Source organism: Copadichromis virginalis, linkage group LG22 (assembly GCF_057382275.1).
Source record: "Copadichromis virginalis isolate Kocher_CV1m ecotype Utaka linkage group LG22, C_Virginalis_male_GT1.1, whole genome shotgun sequence".
NCBI classification, from domain to species: Eukaryota; Metazoa; Chordata; class Actinopteri; order Cichliformes; family Cichlidae; genus Copadichromis; species Copadichromis virginalis.
This window is the reverse complement of record NC_140638.1, coordinates 19,253,177-19,271,739: the sequence shown is the minus strand read 5'-3', so window position 1 is coordinate 19,271,739 and position 18,563 is coordinate 19,253,177. Positions and strand designations below refer to the sequence as shown.

Sequence of the window (18,563 nt, the reverse complement as noted above, 5' to 3'; positions counted from 1 at the left end):
AGCACCCACTGCATCCTTGAAGCAGCCGTGGCATGAGAATGTGGCGATTATGCAAGAGGTTTCTCTCTCCTCCTACCAGTTTTCTGAAAATTTCTGCAGTCAGTTCGTTTTCACACTCTACGCACGCGGCACCGAGGGCTATGAAAGGTGTCCAGCAAAGACATAAAGAGGATGAGTCACTGGAAGCCTGAGCAGAGCTTTTTTTCCCCCTCCTTCAAGGTTTAACCTCTCACTTAAGACATCATAGCACACACACCAAACACTGAACAGTCAGTGAAATTCACTCTCTTTATTGAACGAACTAATCATTTGGAAATTTAAGGCAGGAGAAGCAGATCTTTGGCTAAGCATGCCGTGTCATGGTGCATTAACACAGACAGACTTAAAAGAAAAGGCACTTTAAAAAAAAAAAAAGTGGTCCACATTAAACAGTCAGTTCATTGGACTCATCATCATAGTTTTGGAGAAAGCTGACAGGAACCTGTATTGCTAACCAAATTAAGGCACAGACACTGAAATTCAGTATAAAAAGGCACTGTGATTAAAGCAACAAATTCTAGTTGATCCCCAGAAAATCTCAGAATACAATTGCAGGAAGAAAAACATAAGAAAAGTAAAATACATTAGCTAAAAAAATAACATTAAAAATAAAAATCAAGTTATTAATGTTAATTTCTGCATATGTTAAGTATGGCAAACTTATCCAACACTCCTGGTGTCTGACATCAGCCAATACCTCTCTCCTTATCTCACTGAATAATTAATTACTGAGGTTGTTTATGATCTACAACCACAAGACAAAGGTTCTCATGAAACCACTTAAAAAACAAAGAAAAAGTGAGAAGACAAAATACAAAATGTAATAAAAACTGTGCTTTGGGATTTAAAGTGATTGAATTAATAATCCATAGATATAAACTTTACATCCGTATCACATAATCTATGAAGAAGCTTGTCTTTCCATCGATACATATAACTACTGTGAACTGAAGCTGTTGCACGTGTGTGTGTGTGCTTGTGTTCGATTTTACTCTCTATTATCTGTTGCCATAATGCACCACAGCCACTAAAAACCAGGCTTTAAGCCCTCAGCAAAGGATACCTGACTGTAACAGACACGCAGAGAGAGGCGGAGGTGATGCATTTAGGCACGCGCTCAGGAGAGACGTGCCTCACATCACATAGCACTCTTGCATCAATAACAGCCGTGTGTCATCCAATGAGAATTAATGGCAAACTAGGACAAAACCAGACACGCTCGCTCCATTTATAATTCTGACATAAATTATTTTGAATATATACGTGACCGGATCGAGGAATGTGATTTGAAATTGGTCACAAGCAAATACAACATGCACACGTCCTCTCAAAGTGACCAGCTTTCACACAAAAAATACACAGACCTCTGTGCTGTTTGTACTTGAAGGCTGGAATCTGAATGGGAATGCACAGGTGTTTTCTAAGACTGAGGAAGAAAACAAACAAACAACCACACACACACAGACAGACACAAACACGCACACGGTAGTGAGAGGAAAAAGGATGGCGATCAATCGGACCAGTCATCGTCCTCTCCGAACTCGGAGGAGTCGTCCTCGCTGTCGCTGCACTCCACGGCGATACGGCGCGACAGGATGGCGGCCACATCGTTGCCGAAGTGATCCCTCTTCTCCTGCTCCCGCTGTTCCTCCACCTTCCGCAGGTTGAAACCTGAAAGCGTGTTAAACGGTTTAAAGGCGTGTTCAACATCTGAGTAATCTTTATCCAGCTTAACTCTGTCATTATTTAGGTCATTCATAGAAAAACGCTGTCATCACTGACTATCAGGGTAATCAGGGAGCTGGCAGATAGTAGTCACAAATCATGTATGGCACTTGAAGGAAAGAGTCCACATACTCAATACTTAAAATGCAGTTTTTAAGTATTTAATATCATTCGAGACCAGCACACATTGTCTTTTTAAAAGCTGAACGTGTTACCTAAGGTCCTTGACTTAATTAATTACAGCTCAGTGGCATAATTCATTTCCTCCTCTGCCCTCTTCCCTGCTGTGCCGATACAGAGACATACTGTTTCCAGATAATGGTTTGAGGCGAGTGGGAGTTGACTGCAGCGTTAAAGTCTACAACAAATCAACTAGTTTAAGATAAACAGCTCATAAAGCTCAACAATAACACATGATTAGCATATCATTTTGTATGTATCACAGGATGATGAGAACCGTATGGTTGTGAAGAGGGAGTATCAGTTTGACTGCAGAGCTGGAGGAGTCAAGGACATCACACTTATTTATGTAAGCCGCAACATGTTGTGGAGAAAATACTCACTGCCGAGTGGAGAAAACAAAAAACAAACCCAAAAAAAACCAAACAAACCATTCAGGGTTTTGAAGGACTTTTCTTGTCAGCAGCCTTGATTCAAATTAATGGTTAAAACGCTCAAAATAGCCACTTTATTCACCTGCTGTTAATGTAAATGTATCATTAGCCAATCACATGACCGTAACCAAAAAACATTTACGTGGCACAGCTGTTGATGCCAGAGTACTTCAGAAACTGCTGATCTACTGGGATTTCCCCAAACAACCATCTCTAGGGCTTAAAACACTGAAGAAATGTTTCCTGGTCTGAGTTTTGATTTCCGACTTTGGGCCCGTAATTACCAGCCGATCGTTATTCAGCACAGTCTAGCCAAGTACTGTTGCTGACCATGTCCATGTTCATGACCAGAGTGTAACACATCATGTCACAAAGCTCAAATCATCTCAAACTGGCTTCTTGAACATGAGTTCACGGTTTGTAGGTCCCCGTTTTTGTTTTTTTTTAATGCATGCCACTTTGTTTATACTCCTGCTCAAACGTATCACACTGTTTCACTCACTGACAGCTGGGAGTAAAAATGTGTCAAAAAACAGCGGCAGGCAGCAGGGACCAAATTAAGTAGTAAACATTGCAGGATTCAAATTTTTTTTTCTCCAATCTGCTTTGTAAATGTTTCGCAAGTAAGGGAATGCACAGACAAAGTAAATGGTGACATGTCAGTGTGCACAAACGCAGAGCATATATCTTCTTTACTCTTTGGTAGTTCAAGTATTGTGTTAGTGCTTAAATCTTTATCTGAGAAACTAGCACTGATAATCACGTTTTAGAACAATAGTGGTGTTAAAAGAAAAGGGTGTGCATATCTCACTGCTAGATGTCAGTGGATTGCAGTCAACTGATATCTATTTTCTCACATTTCCCAATTCAAGTGCATGAATTAAGCTACGGTGGCTGTTGTAGGACAAAAACAACAACTCTGGAGTGTTTTGTTCAGAGGGAAGGTGTGCTTTTTAAGACTCTTTAACCATGTCAGCTGTTTGAAGATGAGAGGGCTGCATGTCTAATCTCCTGCCAAGAAGTAATTTTGAAAATACCAGGAATAAATAAGCATGTTTTTGCACTTTTTCCTGATTTACAGCCCTGACTTCAATTTAGGAGATGAGGCCTGATGTGAGGAGGAACAGATGATGCTTTATTTAGATGCCACTGCTGTTGTCTCTTCATGTTTTCATTACTTTGGTGAAGGGGCCCTGTTCTCCCGTGATAAAAGATAAGTCTGATCTTTTATATCTTGATTCTGACACAAATTAAAGTTTGCGACACAAGAACGCCTACAAGTTAATTCTTCATGGTTCGTTATATATGTATGTTTGCTATGTGTTGCATGTTTTATTTGTTTCCCATGTTTGACACTTTGGTCCGGCCCATGAGGCCCGAGGTGTTCCTGCGGTGCTTTACCTTGTCGGATGGCCTGCAGCAGGTCACTGCGAGCGTCACTGACGGGCTCTGGCTGAGGTTTGGGAGCAGAACAGGCTGTTACCCCGCCAGAAGGTGGCGGACGAGGAGCAGAACTTTCGAAAGGTGGTGGAGGAGGACCGGGGGGAGGCGGTGGAGGAGGTGGTGGCGGTGGACCCCCGCCTGCAGGCATAGGTGGTGGAGGAGGGATGGCGGACATAGATGGGGGAGGAGGGGGAGCAGGTGGAGCGGAAGAGGAGAAGAAGGGAGGGGGAGAAGGTGGGGTGTCAAAGCCAGAGGGAGGTGGGGGAATCCCAAAACCAGAAGGTGGAGGAGGGGGAGGAGGTGCAGGGGGAGGAGAGAGACTTGGGCGGGAGTTGTTCGGGGAAGAAGCATTGGGGGGAGCTGGGGGAGGGTGGCTTGGACTCAGCATGCTGACACGCTTCTGGGTGGGTGCTCCATCGTTACCATACCTGTAAGTGATGGAGAGGAAGTTGGAGGTATAAAGGATAATATAAACGGCATAATGGAGCCTTCACTTCCCTCCATTAACCTGCAATTTGTGTGCAGCTGCTTCCAGAGCAGCTCCTATTCATTAAAGAATCACAAAGTCAAAGACTATAATCCGTTTAGCTTCAGCTCAGAAGGCGCGTATAGGATTTCAGTGTAGCTGTACGTGTGGCTGTACTTTCACTACATGTTTGCACGGGTGGTGGTGCAATGTGTGGAGCATGTGTGGGCCGGTATGTATGATGTTACAGTACTTACGCCATGTCCGGAGGCGGAGGAGGCAATTCATCGGGACCGGGAGGAGGAGGAGGCGAGCCAGGATCATAAGCATAGGAGTTTGTGCTAAGCTCAAGGCTTTCAGAGTTGAAGCCCTCCCCAGATCCAATACTTCCATTCAGGCCCTCACAAGAATTCCTTATAAGAAATGAGACATCGCTGTGAGCCCAAAAATAAACCAGACCACAAGTAACAAATAATAAGAAACACGGACGTGACTAGCATTTTGTGCTCAGGCCGCATCTGTTTATGCGCATTTATAACAATTTCATAGACGTGCCAAACGCATTTTAAAGCAGCAGAAACAGATTGTTACACAAAGTGTTGAGAGAGAATAGCTTGTTCTTCACCTATACAGCTTGTCAGGAAATCGGACTTTTTCTCCTTATCAGGCCTGCTGTCAGGCTGATGAAACACTGCAGGAGCTGAATCAGCAAAACTTCCCATTTTGGTAAAAAGAATATAATCCAAAACGAGGAATTTAGGACTCTTTGATGTTATTATAATGGGTACTATTAACTAATTTGTGCACATATATCTGTTGTATTCATTCTTTTAATTATAATATATATTAAAATTAAAAAACAAACATATATACACATATGCGCACGCGCGCGCGCGCACACACACACACACACACACACACACACACACACACACACACACACACACACACACACACACACATAAAAGTATGCAACAGTATTAGTACCATCAAGAACAGGGCCCAGTGTGACTCACACATTTGTTTACTGCAATTTTCCAATGACGGCCAGCTCTACACCCAACCCCCCGAGAACATTTTCTGACAGGACATACCATCCAAACCACTGTGTACAGATCCAGTGATAAAAGGGGAAAGAATGAGCAAAATAATGTCTCATCTGTTATTTTACTTTGTAAAGAGAAACAATAGATTTTTATTGTATTAATTAAATGATTTATAAGATGCTTGAAATCCACATTAAAGCCTACTGGGTATGTCAGGGCTCAGAGCCACTGCAGCCTTGTGGATGACGCTGGATGAAAATGATTGATGTTTTGTGATGGACTATTGTGAAGATATTATTTTACTATAATTCGACTTTGATGGTTTTTGTTCTTTTGATTCCTGGTCAGTGTTAATGACTGATAAACAAAAAGGAGGCATCTCAGAAAACTTACATCAAGTCAGACTTTGGTACAACAAACTCCTCTCCCATCTTACGCCGTTCCCATTCATCCTTTCTGGTCTTGATCTTTCGAGGATTGAGGGTCCGTTGGTTCAGATGGTCTTTCTTTTCCTTCTGCTCATTAAGGAGACGGTTTAAAAAGTGCAAGATTAGCACTGGATTCGAACATTTTCATGTGATGTGACTAATTGTAGATTGCTTTTACTTGTGTAATGACTCATGTCTTTGTGCGTATGAGGGTGTTTAGGAGTCTCACTCTGTGCTTGCGTTTCTCCTTCATGATGTCCTTGGTGTCCTGCAGCATCTTCTCCTTCCACAGGTCAAAGAAGTAGGAGGAATCGGTGTAAAACTTTAGGGCCTCCTTCCCGTCGTCTCTGTAGACAACAATTTACAGACATTAATAATTATTTCTAGGTATCAGTTGCACAATGTGCCATCTTACAAGTATGAAAAAAAAAACCAGTGTTAGTTAAAAGATGGTTATCTGGCATGTGTGTTAGTCTTAAGACGCCAGTAAACTTCCCTTTTTAAAAGAAAACTTCACTAAAAATACATTAATGTCTTTAGTCACATCCAGATCACACCGCACGGATAAATCATTGTCCGTAAAGAATGATCCGAGTCAAATTATCACCACATTTACATTCAAACCAGGAACAGCTCTACACATTACATTTAACATTGCCTTCTGATTATTCACACTTCAGATGACATATCGTGCCTTGTAAATGATCTACACTCACAGATATCTTAGCTTGTGACTAAAGACGCTTTACATGCATCCATCCGTCCCTTTTTTCCCCCACTTATCTAGGCTGGAGCCTATCCCAACTACTACACAGCAAAAGGCAGTGTACACCCTGGACAGGTTGCCAATCAGGGCTCCCGCAGAGAGACAACGATTCACAGTCACATTCACACCCACAGTTGATTCGTAATCAACAATTAACATGAAATGCATGTCTTTTGACTGTGGGAGGAAGCCGGAGCAGCTGGAGAGAGCCCAGGCAATGGTGCTAACCACGACACCGCCATACTGCCCTCTGGGGTTATTTCCCACAGAATATCTTTCCACAATCAATTGATTGGTGGGTTATTTAACAGCAAAAGCAACAAGTGTGGCTTGTCAAACAGCTGCCAGAATTAAAACCCCAAAACTGCCTGGACTTAAAGAGGTTACACACTAAAAACAAAACAACAGGGAAAACTATGGCGTCTACACCATAATTCTCTAGGATTTTGTAACGGCGTACTATGCGTTTTCTAGTGTAAAACTGCCATTCGTGTTAGACTGAGCCTCCTTAAATCAAACCTAATACTGCCCAGACACCTCCGAGACCCTCTCCTTGATAAGAAGCACATGTAACAGGGGTAAGCTTAAATAATGCACATTACAAGAATCTCCCATGCATGTGTGTTTCCATATGGGCACATGTGCTTGCACGTGTTCTTGTTATTCACTGCTGGAGCTGCTGCAGTGGGTAAATATGAGCTTGGCCTGTGCAGCATCTTACCGGTATACGCTGAGCTGGTTGAGCGGTGGAGGTGGATCGCAGTACGTGTAAGTGTCTTGTACAGGCATTGGCAGAGATGGCCTGGTGAAGAGCTGCTGGTCCTGGGTCAGACTGCTTTTAAAAGCCTTCTTTGCAGTGATTCCATGCAAAGAAACTGAGAGAAACAGACCGGCAATGTTTTAAACATGTATTGTGTTCATTAGATTCTCTGCAAAGGAGGTTTCAAACCAATACTCTACACTGATACCAGTATAAGTAGTAACGTTAACAGTAAAATGTGCAAGTACATACCCTCCTCTTCTTTGGGGTCCAGCTGGGTGACTTTAACCTGCAGGCGATCCACTCTTTCTCCAAGCGAGCTCACCCTGCCGGCAAATTCTCCAGCCTGAACAAACAGCTCCCCGAACACGTCCTCTGCATATTTGCCTGCACGCGTGTGCGCACACACACACACACACACACACACACACACACACACACACACACACACAAGTTTCTCACTTGCACCAATTAAAGGATTTATCTCACGCATGCATAGCCAATGAAAATTCACATCTACATAAAAATGCATTAACTTTTTTTTTAAAACAATAAAGATCCATGTAATACATATTCATAACTGCTCATTAACCATTCATACACACACTGACACCCGAGCATAACAGAAGCTTACTGAGGCTGCCGAGCTGGCGGATGATGTTGGCCAGGCTTATGTTGGTGACACATTCCAGCTCACTGCGGATGTTAGAAGGAATGGGATGGCGACAAATATGCCGCGGCTCTATATTCCTCGTCACCAGAGGCATGGTGGGGTGTGCTGGGGGTAGGGCAGCCCAACCCTGTTGGAAAAGGAGAGGTAGGTCAGGGGAGTGAAAAACATATAAATGTAATCAAATTAATATTCAATTTTACTATACTTTTGCACCCAATGAGCACCTATTTTCATTATGACACGACTGTGAACTGGTCCTAAATAAGTCACATGAGACAGACGCCTACAAAAATACACTGACCCAGACAGAGCTAAAGCAGAAGCAAAACTATGCCTTCGCTCCACCCATCGAGCATGCACCACCCACCCGGTTTAGAGTGGACAAATCTAAAATGTCCAAAATAGCAAAGAGCAGAACTAGGTGGATTTGTGATTTCCGCACTGCTTAGAGCAGTGGAAACACATCACGTTATTTTAAACAGATTAGTCAGGGCAGCCGTGTGAGCTCACGCAGTGCAGTAACTCCACAGTGTCCAGACTGAATAAGATAAGCAAACGACAGTTCCTATTAAGGGGTCAGAGATTTGCAGTGACTGCAGACTCTCCCTGCTTTCAACACAGTGCGGCCTTGATTTTGGTTTACTCTCTAAGTACACCCTGTTTTGACTGCTGTTGCCCATTGCAGCTGCCTAATTACAAGATTTTTCCTGTTGGTGGTGAATCATGGCATAAATGTTACTGTGTGTAGAAAAGGAAAGAAAAAGAAAGCGGGAAAAATGGAGGATCGCTACCTTCGTACCTCGGGATGTGTATATTATTACCAAGCTACCTGGAGGATTTAGTGATTAATCATGAATGAAGGAATGCGTCCATTTCAGGCTTAGAGGCTTGTTCGTCACTGACAGGTCGCCCACTCTGCCTTTGACAAAGTGCTATTAGCTAGCTTTACTGCACTTTTCCCCCCAACTTTACACCGAGCTCCTAACTTTCTCTGACGTGAGTAAATACGTGGTAAAAAAAAAAAAAAAAGACGGGTTACACTTTTTTTGCGCCACTAACTTAACTTAAATGGAATAAATGTAACTTGGGATCTCGGCCTTCTCAGAGCAGGAAGTAACTTCTAGGCGTCTCTTATATCGAAGGAAAAGCCAAACAAACGTACATTTACGCCACTCGCTTAAACAAAACAACACACAACAAAGACATTTCACTTACCGTCAAACCTGGTAACCTTAGGCGTCTCTTTATACAGCCCTACAATTGTTATTGTCTCAAGATTTTTCTTAAGAAATGTTGTTCGGTACTGTATGCGGGACCGAGCTAAACAGATCGCCCAAGTCCCGGGGTTGCGAACTTCTGATTGGTCGAGCGGCGGAGTTCTTTGAAGCTGATTGGCTGCTGGGCCTGTCACCTGCTATAACCGAGAACAGGATGTGGAAATTGCAACGTAAAAAGCGCAACTCCACCCAAACTAGTGGCAAACATCTGTCCGCAATTTACGTAAGAGAGGGTGGAGGCAGCGGCACATTCCAACGTGCGCTCAAGCGAGTTGGAACGCGTCCGAGGAATGACTGGCATTAGCTTCCATGGATAAAATGTGCTGTGGAGAAAAGCTCATACCGACAAGCAGGTTGTCCAGTAAGCCTCGGTGAGTGTTAAGTGCCTGCTTAACCTCAGCTCAGCCCGAGCAAACTGCAGAGCTTCAAGTTAGCGTGCATCCAGGGAAGACTCAATCACATAGAAGTTGGCGTCACGCCTGTGAATATGTGGTGAATACATTTGAGACAATGTGGTTATTTTAATGTTGCAATGGGCTTCATCTTGCGGTACAGTGCTCACATTTGTTTTGGCATATAAAGTTAACACTGTTACACCCAGCTTCTTTTGTTTTCCTTCATAGATCAAGTGTCCATACAATGTGGTTGGAGGAAATAGACTATCAAAGTAATTTAATTGTTGCACGCTTGTAGACTTTTTTTTCTTTTTACTTTTTTGTGCTGTTTCCCACTATCAAGTCCATGTAAATACCGCACGTAGGTTGATGTGTGCTTCTCTCAAATTATTAAACACAACCTTAGAATACACTCATAAAGACATTAAACCTTGTCATTTGTAAACAACCACAGATTCCAAGATCATCAGTACAAACAATTATATGTGAGTACAAGTTATTGAGATGTGTCACCACTTTGCCAAGGCCTGGAAGAAGCCCCGAACTGTCACCCTCAGTGACAGGACACTGGTTAGGATGTTCAGGAATAATCCAAGAACCACCGAGGCTCAAGCCTACTGCGATCTGGAAACTGCAGAAACACCAGTGTCACTGTCCACAGTGAAGCATCACCATGGACTGAGAAGGTGCTTACCAAGAAAGAAGCCCCTGCTCCAAAATCTTCAAGCTCAACTTAAATTTCCAACTGCCCACATGGACAAACCAAATACCTTCAGAAGAAAGGTTTGATGGTTAAGATGGTCAATGGACAAGATGAAGTTTAAGCTATTTGGTAAAGTTGTAAAGAGTAAAGTTGAGGCTCTCAAACCAAACAACACTGTACTTGTACCAGCGGTTACGGATGATGGTGGCAGCGTCATGCTTCGGGCTGTTTGTTGCCAGTGGTACCATCAAATTCTTCAACTTCACCTCAAATCAACAGCTAAACGGTTGAAACGTGGACAATATTGGATGTCTCAACAGGAAAAATCATATCAAACACATAACGGTTTTTGGAATGGATAAAGCTATAATAAATATAGGAAAATATGGGTGAATATATAAAACAAATTGTGAGATAATTCTTTTTAATTCAATTCAGTTTTATTTATATTGTGCAACATTGAAACAACAGTTGCCTCAAGGTGTTTATCTTCCACAGGACACAAATTATAGGTGCTCTGACACACCTGACCCATTGCATTACAACCAGTCACTAACAGAGTAACCCTTATTTGGAATTTAATGTGGTGTAAATTCAGGTTTTAAACTGCAACTTGATTGTTTTCCTCTAATACATCATCACAGTATACACACCCAGTTTACGATAAAAGCTCTTCTTCGATGTAAAATTTTATTGCACGTATAAGTAATTAAGGCTTACAGTGATGTACTCAAAGAAGTTAACCTGTTGGATCAGACTCGGGTCAAAGGGTTGCATTTTGGGATTCATTGGTAAAAACAAAACAAAACACAGCTTTATGGTACAACTGTAAAATAAAGAATAGCCTGTCAGACAGTTGTTTTGCATTCAGAAATAGTTGGAACATATATACGTCCTTTGTGACACAGTACAGTCTATATGAGTTGAAAATAGTTGTTATTATTTGGCCTCTAACTTGGTTAAAACAACAAGCCCTTCTTCTTCTCAGTATTTGGATACAAGAAAATGCTGTTTTAAACATAAATACAGTTTCCATTTCAGAGTTGGCTGTACCCTTTAGCTGCAGATTTCTTCATGTCCACTAGAGGGAGTTGTCATGTGAAGAACTGTGTATGCCTGAAATCCCAGGAAAAACAGGAAACTTCACTAGCTGCTTCCCCCTCTTTGGATAATGTGTGCGCAGCTTCATCCAGCAGTGTGTGAGTCTCAGTGTTGTGTGTTTACCCAGCTGAGTGTGTAGGAGCTGTGAGCATTTGCTACTGTCTGTTTAAGGACACTGTGACCCTCTCCTGCAGAGCTGTGAACCAGCTTGAGTCCACAAGCTTGAAGACCTTGAAGGACACTGAACCAATAGCGGAGCACTTCCTCATCCCTTCCGCCCACCTCAAACCCTGCCCACTGCAGGTGCACCTTAGCAACAAGATGGTGGACATTCTGTAGAGTTCCTGCCTCGATCCAATTCTGAAAAACGCGCCACTCGCCGCTTAGCAGGTCAGCATACAGGAAGTGAACCTAAGGAGAAGAAAGAACAGAGGAAAGTACGGCTCTGGTCTAGCACCTCCCCACCCTCCCAAGCACATAGGAAGCCTAAGTTAGCAAAACACCAGATACAGAACAAAGCAGGCTTTTAGCAACAACAGAAAAGACACTGATTAAGTCAGGAACAGAATTTCCTGTCAGCATGCAAAAGCACTGTAAAAAAAAACGGCTTTATCAGCTGATCTGAATTGGGATGGTACTGAAATCAGCTCAGCTTTACTAAGAACAATTCCCAGCACCGTCTATATGTTTAATGATAGTTTATTAGGATATATTCATGCTATGAGGGGGGCTGTGGCTCAGCAGATAGAACAGGTCTTCTGCCAATCCCTGCATCCCCTAGTCTGTATGTCAAACTGAACCCAGAGTTTCGCCCGATGCATCCGTTGGAGTGTGAACATATATGTGAATGGGTGACCAGGCTTGTAATGAGAAAGTGTTCTGAATGTTCAAAATATCAGTTCATTTACCATATTACTACTTTCCATAGTGGCCCTGCTGCTTTGTAATCATACAATCATATACAGTCAAATATTGATTAATAGAATTATTAGCTGCAGTTCTTGGAGAAATCGCTTGCAGCTCACTTGCAACTGTTGAAAATACATCCTTACAAGCTAAAAAGTCACAAAATAGAACAATACGTAAAATGTTGAGTCTGTTGCCCTCCCCGTTTAGCATGCAGCAGAAATTAGTACTAGGAATTTTAGCCCACTCTTCTTTGAAGAGTAGTTTTAATTCAGTCACATTGGAGGGGTTTGTAGTTCTTAAGATGCTGTTCCGGGTTCTTTTGTGACCTCCTGGATGAGTCGTTGATGCGCTCTTGGGGTAATTTTGGTAGACCGGCCAATCCTAGGAAGGTTCACCACTGCTCCAAGTTTTCTCCATTTGTGAATAATGACTCTCATCATGGTTCACTGGAGACCCAAAACTTTAGAAATGGCTTTGATATGCGTCAATGACTTTGTTTCTCAGTTGCTTCCTTAGATTGTGACGTGAACGTGTCATGTTCACTTCACTTTGTTAGACAGGCCGTATTTAAGTGATTTTTTTGATTCAATGGGTCTGAGTGTAATCAGAACTGAGTGTGACGAGTAAAATTGAACTCAGCTTTCACAAAAAATCAGGTTAATCACAGTAGATTTAATTAACAGCACTGTCGGTCATAAATGTCGGAACAACTGAGCCACACAGGTTTAAAAGCTGGCAATGGCAGCCACTTGTGTAGTCTGCGTCATGGGCTCTACATACTTGAACCAAATTTGGATCAAACTGGAGGCAATCAGGCACTGAAGCAGTCAGAATTGATTTGCTTGTCCAATCAGGGGGAAACAATACATGAAACCTCTAATTAAACACATGAGCAGTGTCCTGAGTTGTCCAAACATCTTGTGCACCACGTTTGGTTATTTTTGGATGAAATCTGAATAACAGAAAGTCAAAAGTGTTAACAAATGCAACAAATGTGCACGGTCTGTATCAATCTCCTCTGCGTCATCCACTGAATCCAGACAGCTGTGTTCGAATTTTCCTTGTCCATCTAACGGCGAGAAAGTTTAGCCCCCCCCCCCAAAATTTAACCCACTCATTTGATCATTTCTCCACCTATGGTGGCACTATTGCTTACATGAAGCTATTGTATATTTTAATTCCATGCTGTGGCACTAAGTAGTTATAGATGAACGTATTGGACTGCTTGCTATTCTGTCACCCCGCATATAATCAAACTCCAGGTATGCAGTTCCCTCTTGTGGCTGCAGGAAGCAATTGGGTGATTCATTCACTTAAACTGTTGCCATGGTAGCCAGAGATGGCGCAGAGCCCTGTTGCTATGGGAACATCTGAGTAAAAGAGCTTTCAGGGTATGTTGGGGTGAAAAGACTCTAAGGTATGTTTGTTTGGCACTGTTTCTCTACATTTCAGTGTGTGTGCATGCGTGCGTGTCTTACTGTGTGATGTCCCAGAGCTGCCATGATGTCTGCCAGTGTCTGAGAAACACCACCCGGGTTTCCTCTCCTCTTGTGCGCGCGCTTCTTTGGAGCTCGCCACTCAAGCCACATCTTGTGCTGGCTGACCACGCCTCCATTGCCATGGTTACTAGCCAAACTGTTGCCAAGGTGACCACCAGATGCATTAGAGTTGCTGGGATCAAAACAGTGTATTTCACATCCCAGCCCCGACACAGTCTTCAGAAAGTCTGCATCTCCCCCATCCATGCTACAGAGACAAAGACAGACATACAAAGACAGGAAGGAAGGCAAAGGCCGTTTGAACATTATTGCATGCATGATTAAATATGCATTGCATTGTTTATTCCAACTGAACCGGTGATAAGAATGCATAGCAGCACGTGCATTGACATAAGGCTCAGACAAGTGGCACACCTGAAGGAATATGCGACACACGTTTTGTGTGTAGCTGGAAGGAGCCAGTCCTCAGCACACAGCAGCCAATGGGCTGGCGCTGCAGGGCTCTGTGCTGGCTGAGCCCGCCCTGGAGATAAAACCTTGGAGCAGTTCATCTGGGGACAGACAAGAGGAAAGAGTCACATAAGACGGGCTGGATGGAGGTCTGGAAACAGCGCGACACAGAATTAGCATTCAAATGAGAAGAGGGGAAGCTAAGGAAGGAGAAGTTGTTCAGAAAAGTGGCCAGAATTGTGTAATTTGTGAGAACATTGCAGAGTCATGGCTCGAAATAACTTTGAATAAAACAGAATTGTTTAACGATAAACTCATAATTTGATAGCGGCTGTTTAAAAAGGCCACACGTGGACTGTTTCTGTTTCTGTTTCTGCTTTTGTCTTGTTTTCTGTCACATATGCTGCTCCTGCTTTGTGCTCACATTAAGCACGGTGAAAGTTTCAAGTCATGCAGTCAGGGAAAGTTTAAGGTTTCAAACAGCTCTGTTGTAATGTCACCGACTGGCTATCCTTATACAGTCATCTCAAACACTGATGCCCCACCCACCTGCAATTCAAAACACTTTGTGAGGGGCAGCCAATCACAAGAAAGCTGGCTCTAAGTGAGACACAGAAGGTGAACTAACATGCTTCCCTGAGGTATAGTATGAAATACATAAGAATTCATTTAAGTCTGAGAATAAAAACATGGAGCATTATCAAGCCCCTTTAAATAATACCAAACTAAATCAGCACACTAGGAGCAGTTTTTTAAATTCTTCCATATATAACTTTCCTTCCCAGTTCTCCAGCACTTGGTGTTGCGTAAGTTTTGTCTCTTGTTTGGGAGTTTCCTGTCTGGAACAAAAAGTCCTTACTGGCTCCAGATATGGTAGATTTCTGCTGGCAGCATATTGACAGTGCCTGACTGATCATATTACTGCTATGTTAACCCCCCACACTCGACTGCAGTCAAAGAAGTGTAGTAGTCAAAAAAGTGAAGTTGCTTTTCTTTATTGATTTCTGTTAAGGCTTGGCAAGGTCTAACTCCTGGCTACAAAAATGTGAAGCCCCCACTGAGCTGGAGTGCAGCCTTCAGGGAGTGCGTTATTTATTGGACCAGTGGTTTCCAACCTAAGGGCTGGGACCTCTCCAAGGGGTCAGAAGATAACCCTGGGGGGGGGGGGGATTTGTCATGAGACCAGATTTTTAAACAGACAGGAAAGATGAAGAAAGCCGTCTGCAAATAAAAACCTGATTTTTCTTCCTTGACTTTTCTCGTGAAATATAGCAGACACTTTTTAAAGGGTCACAAGCCAAAAGTTTGTGCATTCGACATTCGATGTGTATTACTGCACATACAAGTCCTTTATAACTTCAAGTTGTATTCATCCTGTTATTTCTCATTGCTTATCTGTAATCTTGTGAAATGTGTGTTATGCTGTAGGCTTACTATAGTCTCATTGTTCTACAGTCCCGTAAACGGTTAAAAAATTACCAGACTTCAGGTTGCGTTACATAAAGTAAATGATGTTAGGGAGTTTTGAAATCACTCTCAGACATTTCAAACCCTCTGATTATTTTTGCTCTTTCAGTTTCGGATAACTTTGTGAAGGAAACATTTTTCACTGCAGCATTTTGGATGGTGCTCTGCGCAGCCTACCTGTGGCCTTGTGATATATGAGATGATTCGATTGAGCTCTGCTGTGAAGGATGGCTCGCCTGCTGCCCACAGCTGCACTTCCAATGCTCTGGGTCCCACCTGGGAACATGCATGACATGTATATTTATATATACTCCAGCGCAAGGAATACCAACACATCCAAGAGAATTCTGAATGTGGTTAAATAATGTATAGGAATAGCAGTAAAGTGTGCGAGTGCCCAGGTAGGAGTGCAGAGGAGCCAGGTCACAGGCACTGACCTCCGTCCTGCTGGTATTTGCCTAAGGCGGTGTAACATACAAACACACGTTTGCACACACAACCCCACCATCACCATCAATCTGCACCCCACCTAACTCAGAATGAACCTTTTGGTCACCATGGCAACCTCTGTGGGGAGCGTGTGTGTGTGTGGGGGGGGGGGAGGTGATGATTCACTAGAATGAGTCAGAGTTTAGCCTTGGGCAGATAAAGAGACAGTGAGAGAAGAGCAGAGTGAAAGCGAGAGGGCGAGAGGAGTGAGAGGTGAAGAGGGGACAGATGCACCTACACACAAACACAGATGGAGGCTGTAGCACTCTGCAGCTGAAGGGCAAAGACAGAAAGACGGGAACAGCTGTCATCTCTCTCTGATGTGGGGTCAGCGCTGAGCTGCGCCCCCTGCCCTCACCTGTCCCATCATGCCTGTAATCATGCAGGGAGTCGTGCACAAACTGGCCCAGCATAATAAATGAACTGGATGAGGACGCCACAGCAGCAGCAGCAGGGTGGCAGTCCTGTTGAATCCCAGTGATCCCAGTATCTGTCTCCCACTTAGTTCATTTTTTAAATTATTTCTAAACTTCATTCATAAATTTAATATATTGGTAATTTAAGTTAAAATTAAAAATGCAAGTCATCCCAAAACATTTACACGTGTACTATAATAAAACATTCCACGCATAAACTTATTTCCCTACTTCTTTACGAACCTGGCGCGAGTGCATCTCGTTCTCGTCCTCGTACGCTCTTGCCCCCTCCCCCCTCCTCTGCCCGTCGTCCACCTCTGCCTCCTCCTCAGCCACACCGGGCGTCCCCCGATGCCGTGAGCTCCGCTTCGGTTGAATGCTGATAACGGAAAAGGCGACCCCTCCGTCCCGCTCCTCTAACCCCATCCACACCCGCGCGACTCCAGGTAAAAGTGACCCGACGACAAGGAGCTGGAGCGCGAGGAGAAACGGTGGGATTAAGAGGAGTAGTACTCCCGAGCGGAGGGAGACACCGCAGCGGCCCCTCCACGGCGCACAGGTCCGCATACCTCCACTTCCGCGACGGCTCCGGCGAACATCTCCGGCGCTGTGCCCTGTGATTTAACTTTTTTTTTTTTTTTACCCTTTTTTTCGGTTTTCCTGGAGGGCAGAGGAAAGTCCCAGCTGAGAACTCCCCTCCTCCACTTTCCTCCGCGACCTCCTCCTTCTCGTTATCCCCAGGGGAAAGTTGCTGATGACGAAGCGCATTCCTCGGTCAGCGGTGGCCTTATTGACACAGTGACCCCCGCTTTATTTAACCTATAAGTAACTAGGTTATAATTAACAGGCATGTAGGATTAAAGAAAAACACCATTTCGTTTTTATAATGGGCAAACAGGCCACCTCTACCGTAAAAATAAATGCTTTATTTATCAAAAAGATGACCAACTACTGATATTCTTCCACCATACCAGTGTGAGTCATATAAATTTATTATTAGGGTATTAAAAAATATTGAATAAATAAATAAAACTCCAGGCTGTCATATTTAAGATGCACAATCACTGCCTGTGGTCTGTACTTTTATTGAAGTTTGGAAAGTTTATACTAGAACTCTAAATGCTCATTTTGCTCCACATTAATGTCCTAGGCTACTTGGCATCAGAAATCTTCATATTCTATACATCTATTTATCACAAACCATACTTATCGGTGTGTTAACCCAGTTTTAAGTAATTTTAGGTTCTTTCTTGTATGCTGGAGTATAAATACAAAATGAATGGCATCTGAGTAAAATGATGCAATTATATAAATGTGTTTCCATGATATAGTTTAGGACATTTTCATTAATAAACCCCTAAAATGTCCACAAATATGCTAAATAATAGAAATGGATGGCTTCTAGTGTTACCTCTGCTTAACTTGAGAAATTATTGTACCGATAATGACAGATTATTGTTATTAGATTTGCTTCTGGTGTGGGATGAAATTGGCTGCGATTTTCCCTAAATTAAACACACACAAAAACGAAGCAGTTGCATATAAATGAAATTGCAGTGTTTTATAGAAATGCCACACAAAAGAAAAGTCTGAAAGAGAGCTGTCGCTCTGCACCATCCCCCTCTCGGTCTGTCATGTAATGTTGTTGACAGTTCGTGCACCCTTCCACCATACAGTGGAATGTCACAGCAAACACATTTCCTCCGGCCATGTCTGAGTCTATTTAGTCAGTCTGTTGACAAACTGTACACAAAATGCAGCCAGTAAACTTAGCCCATCTGCTTTCTTTCTCTCTAATTCTCTGTCTGGCATGCACATGCATATACACAAGCTGCAGATGTACAGTATTTGCCGTATAGTAGCAAGTTTCCCTGCGAGGGCATGAAATAGGCATGGG

At 43.1% G+C, this 18,563-nt stretch overlaps 2 protein-coding genes across 2 annotated transcripts; both read right to left on the bottom strand.

Moving 5' to 3' along the window:
• Positions 1–269: 269 nt before the first annotated feature.
• On the bottom strand, positions 270–9,299 carry wasf2 (WASP family member 2). The gene is made up of 9 exons (XM_085446333.1): positions 9,176–9,299; positions 7,922–8,087; positions 7,540–7,674; positions 7,249–7,402; positions 5,991–6,108; positions 5,727–5,848; positions 4,545–4,700; positions 3,780–4,249; positions 270–1,710 (listed from the first exon to the last, which is right to left on the bottom strand). Exons 2-9 carry the CDS (start codon positions 8,052–8,054, stop codon positions 1,550–1,552), a joined length of 1,449 nt encoding a protein of 482 aa, XP_085302459.1. The 5' UTR covers positions 8,055–8,087; positions 9,176–9,299; the 3' UTR covers positions 270–1,549.
• A 1,469-nt stretch (positions 9,300–10,768) lies between these two features.
• On the bottom strand, positions 10,769–17,415 carry LOC146683226 (putative methyltransferase-like protein 24). The gene is made up of 5 exons (XM_085446689.1): positions 16,910–17,415; positions 15,939–16,037; positions 14,259–14,395; positions 13,824–14,091; positions 10,769–11,847 (listed from the first exon to the last, which is right to left on the bottom strand). The coding sequence occupies exons 1-5, from the start codon at positions 17,231–17,233 to the stop codon at positions 11,542–11,544; spliced, it is 1,134 nt and encodes a 377-aa protein (XP_085302815.1). The 5' UTR covers positions 17,234–17,415; the 3' UTR covers positions 10,769–11,541.
• Between the last annotated feature and the right edge of the window lie 1,148 nt (positions 17,416–18,563).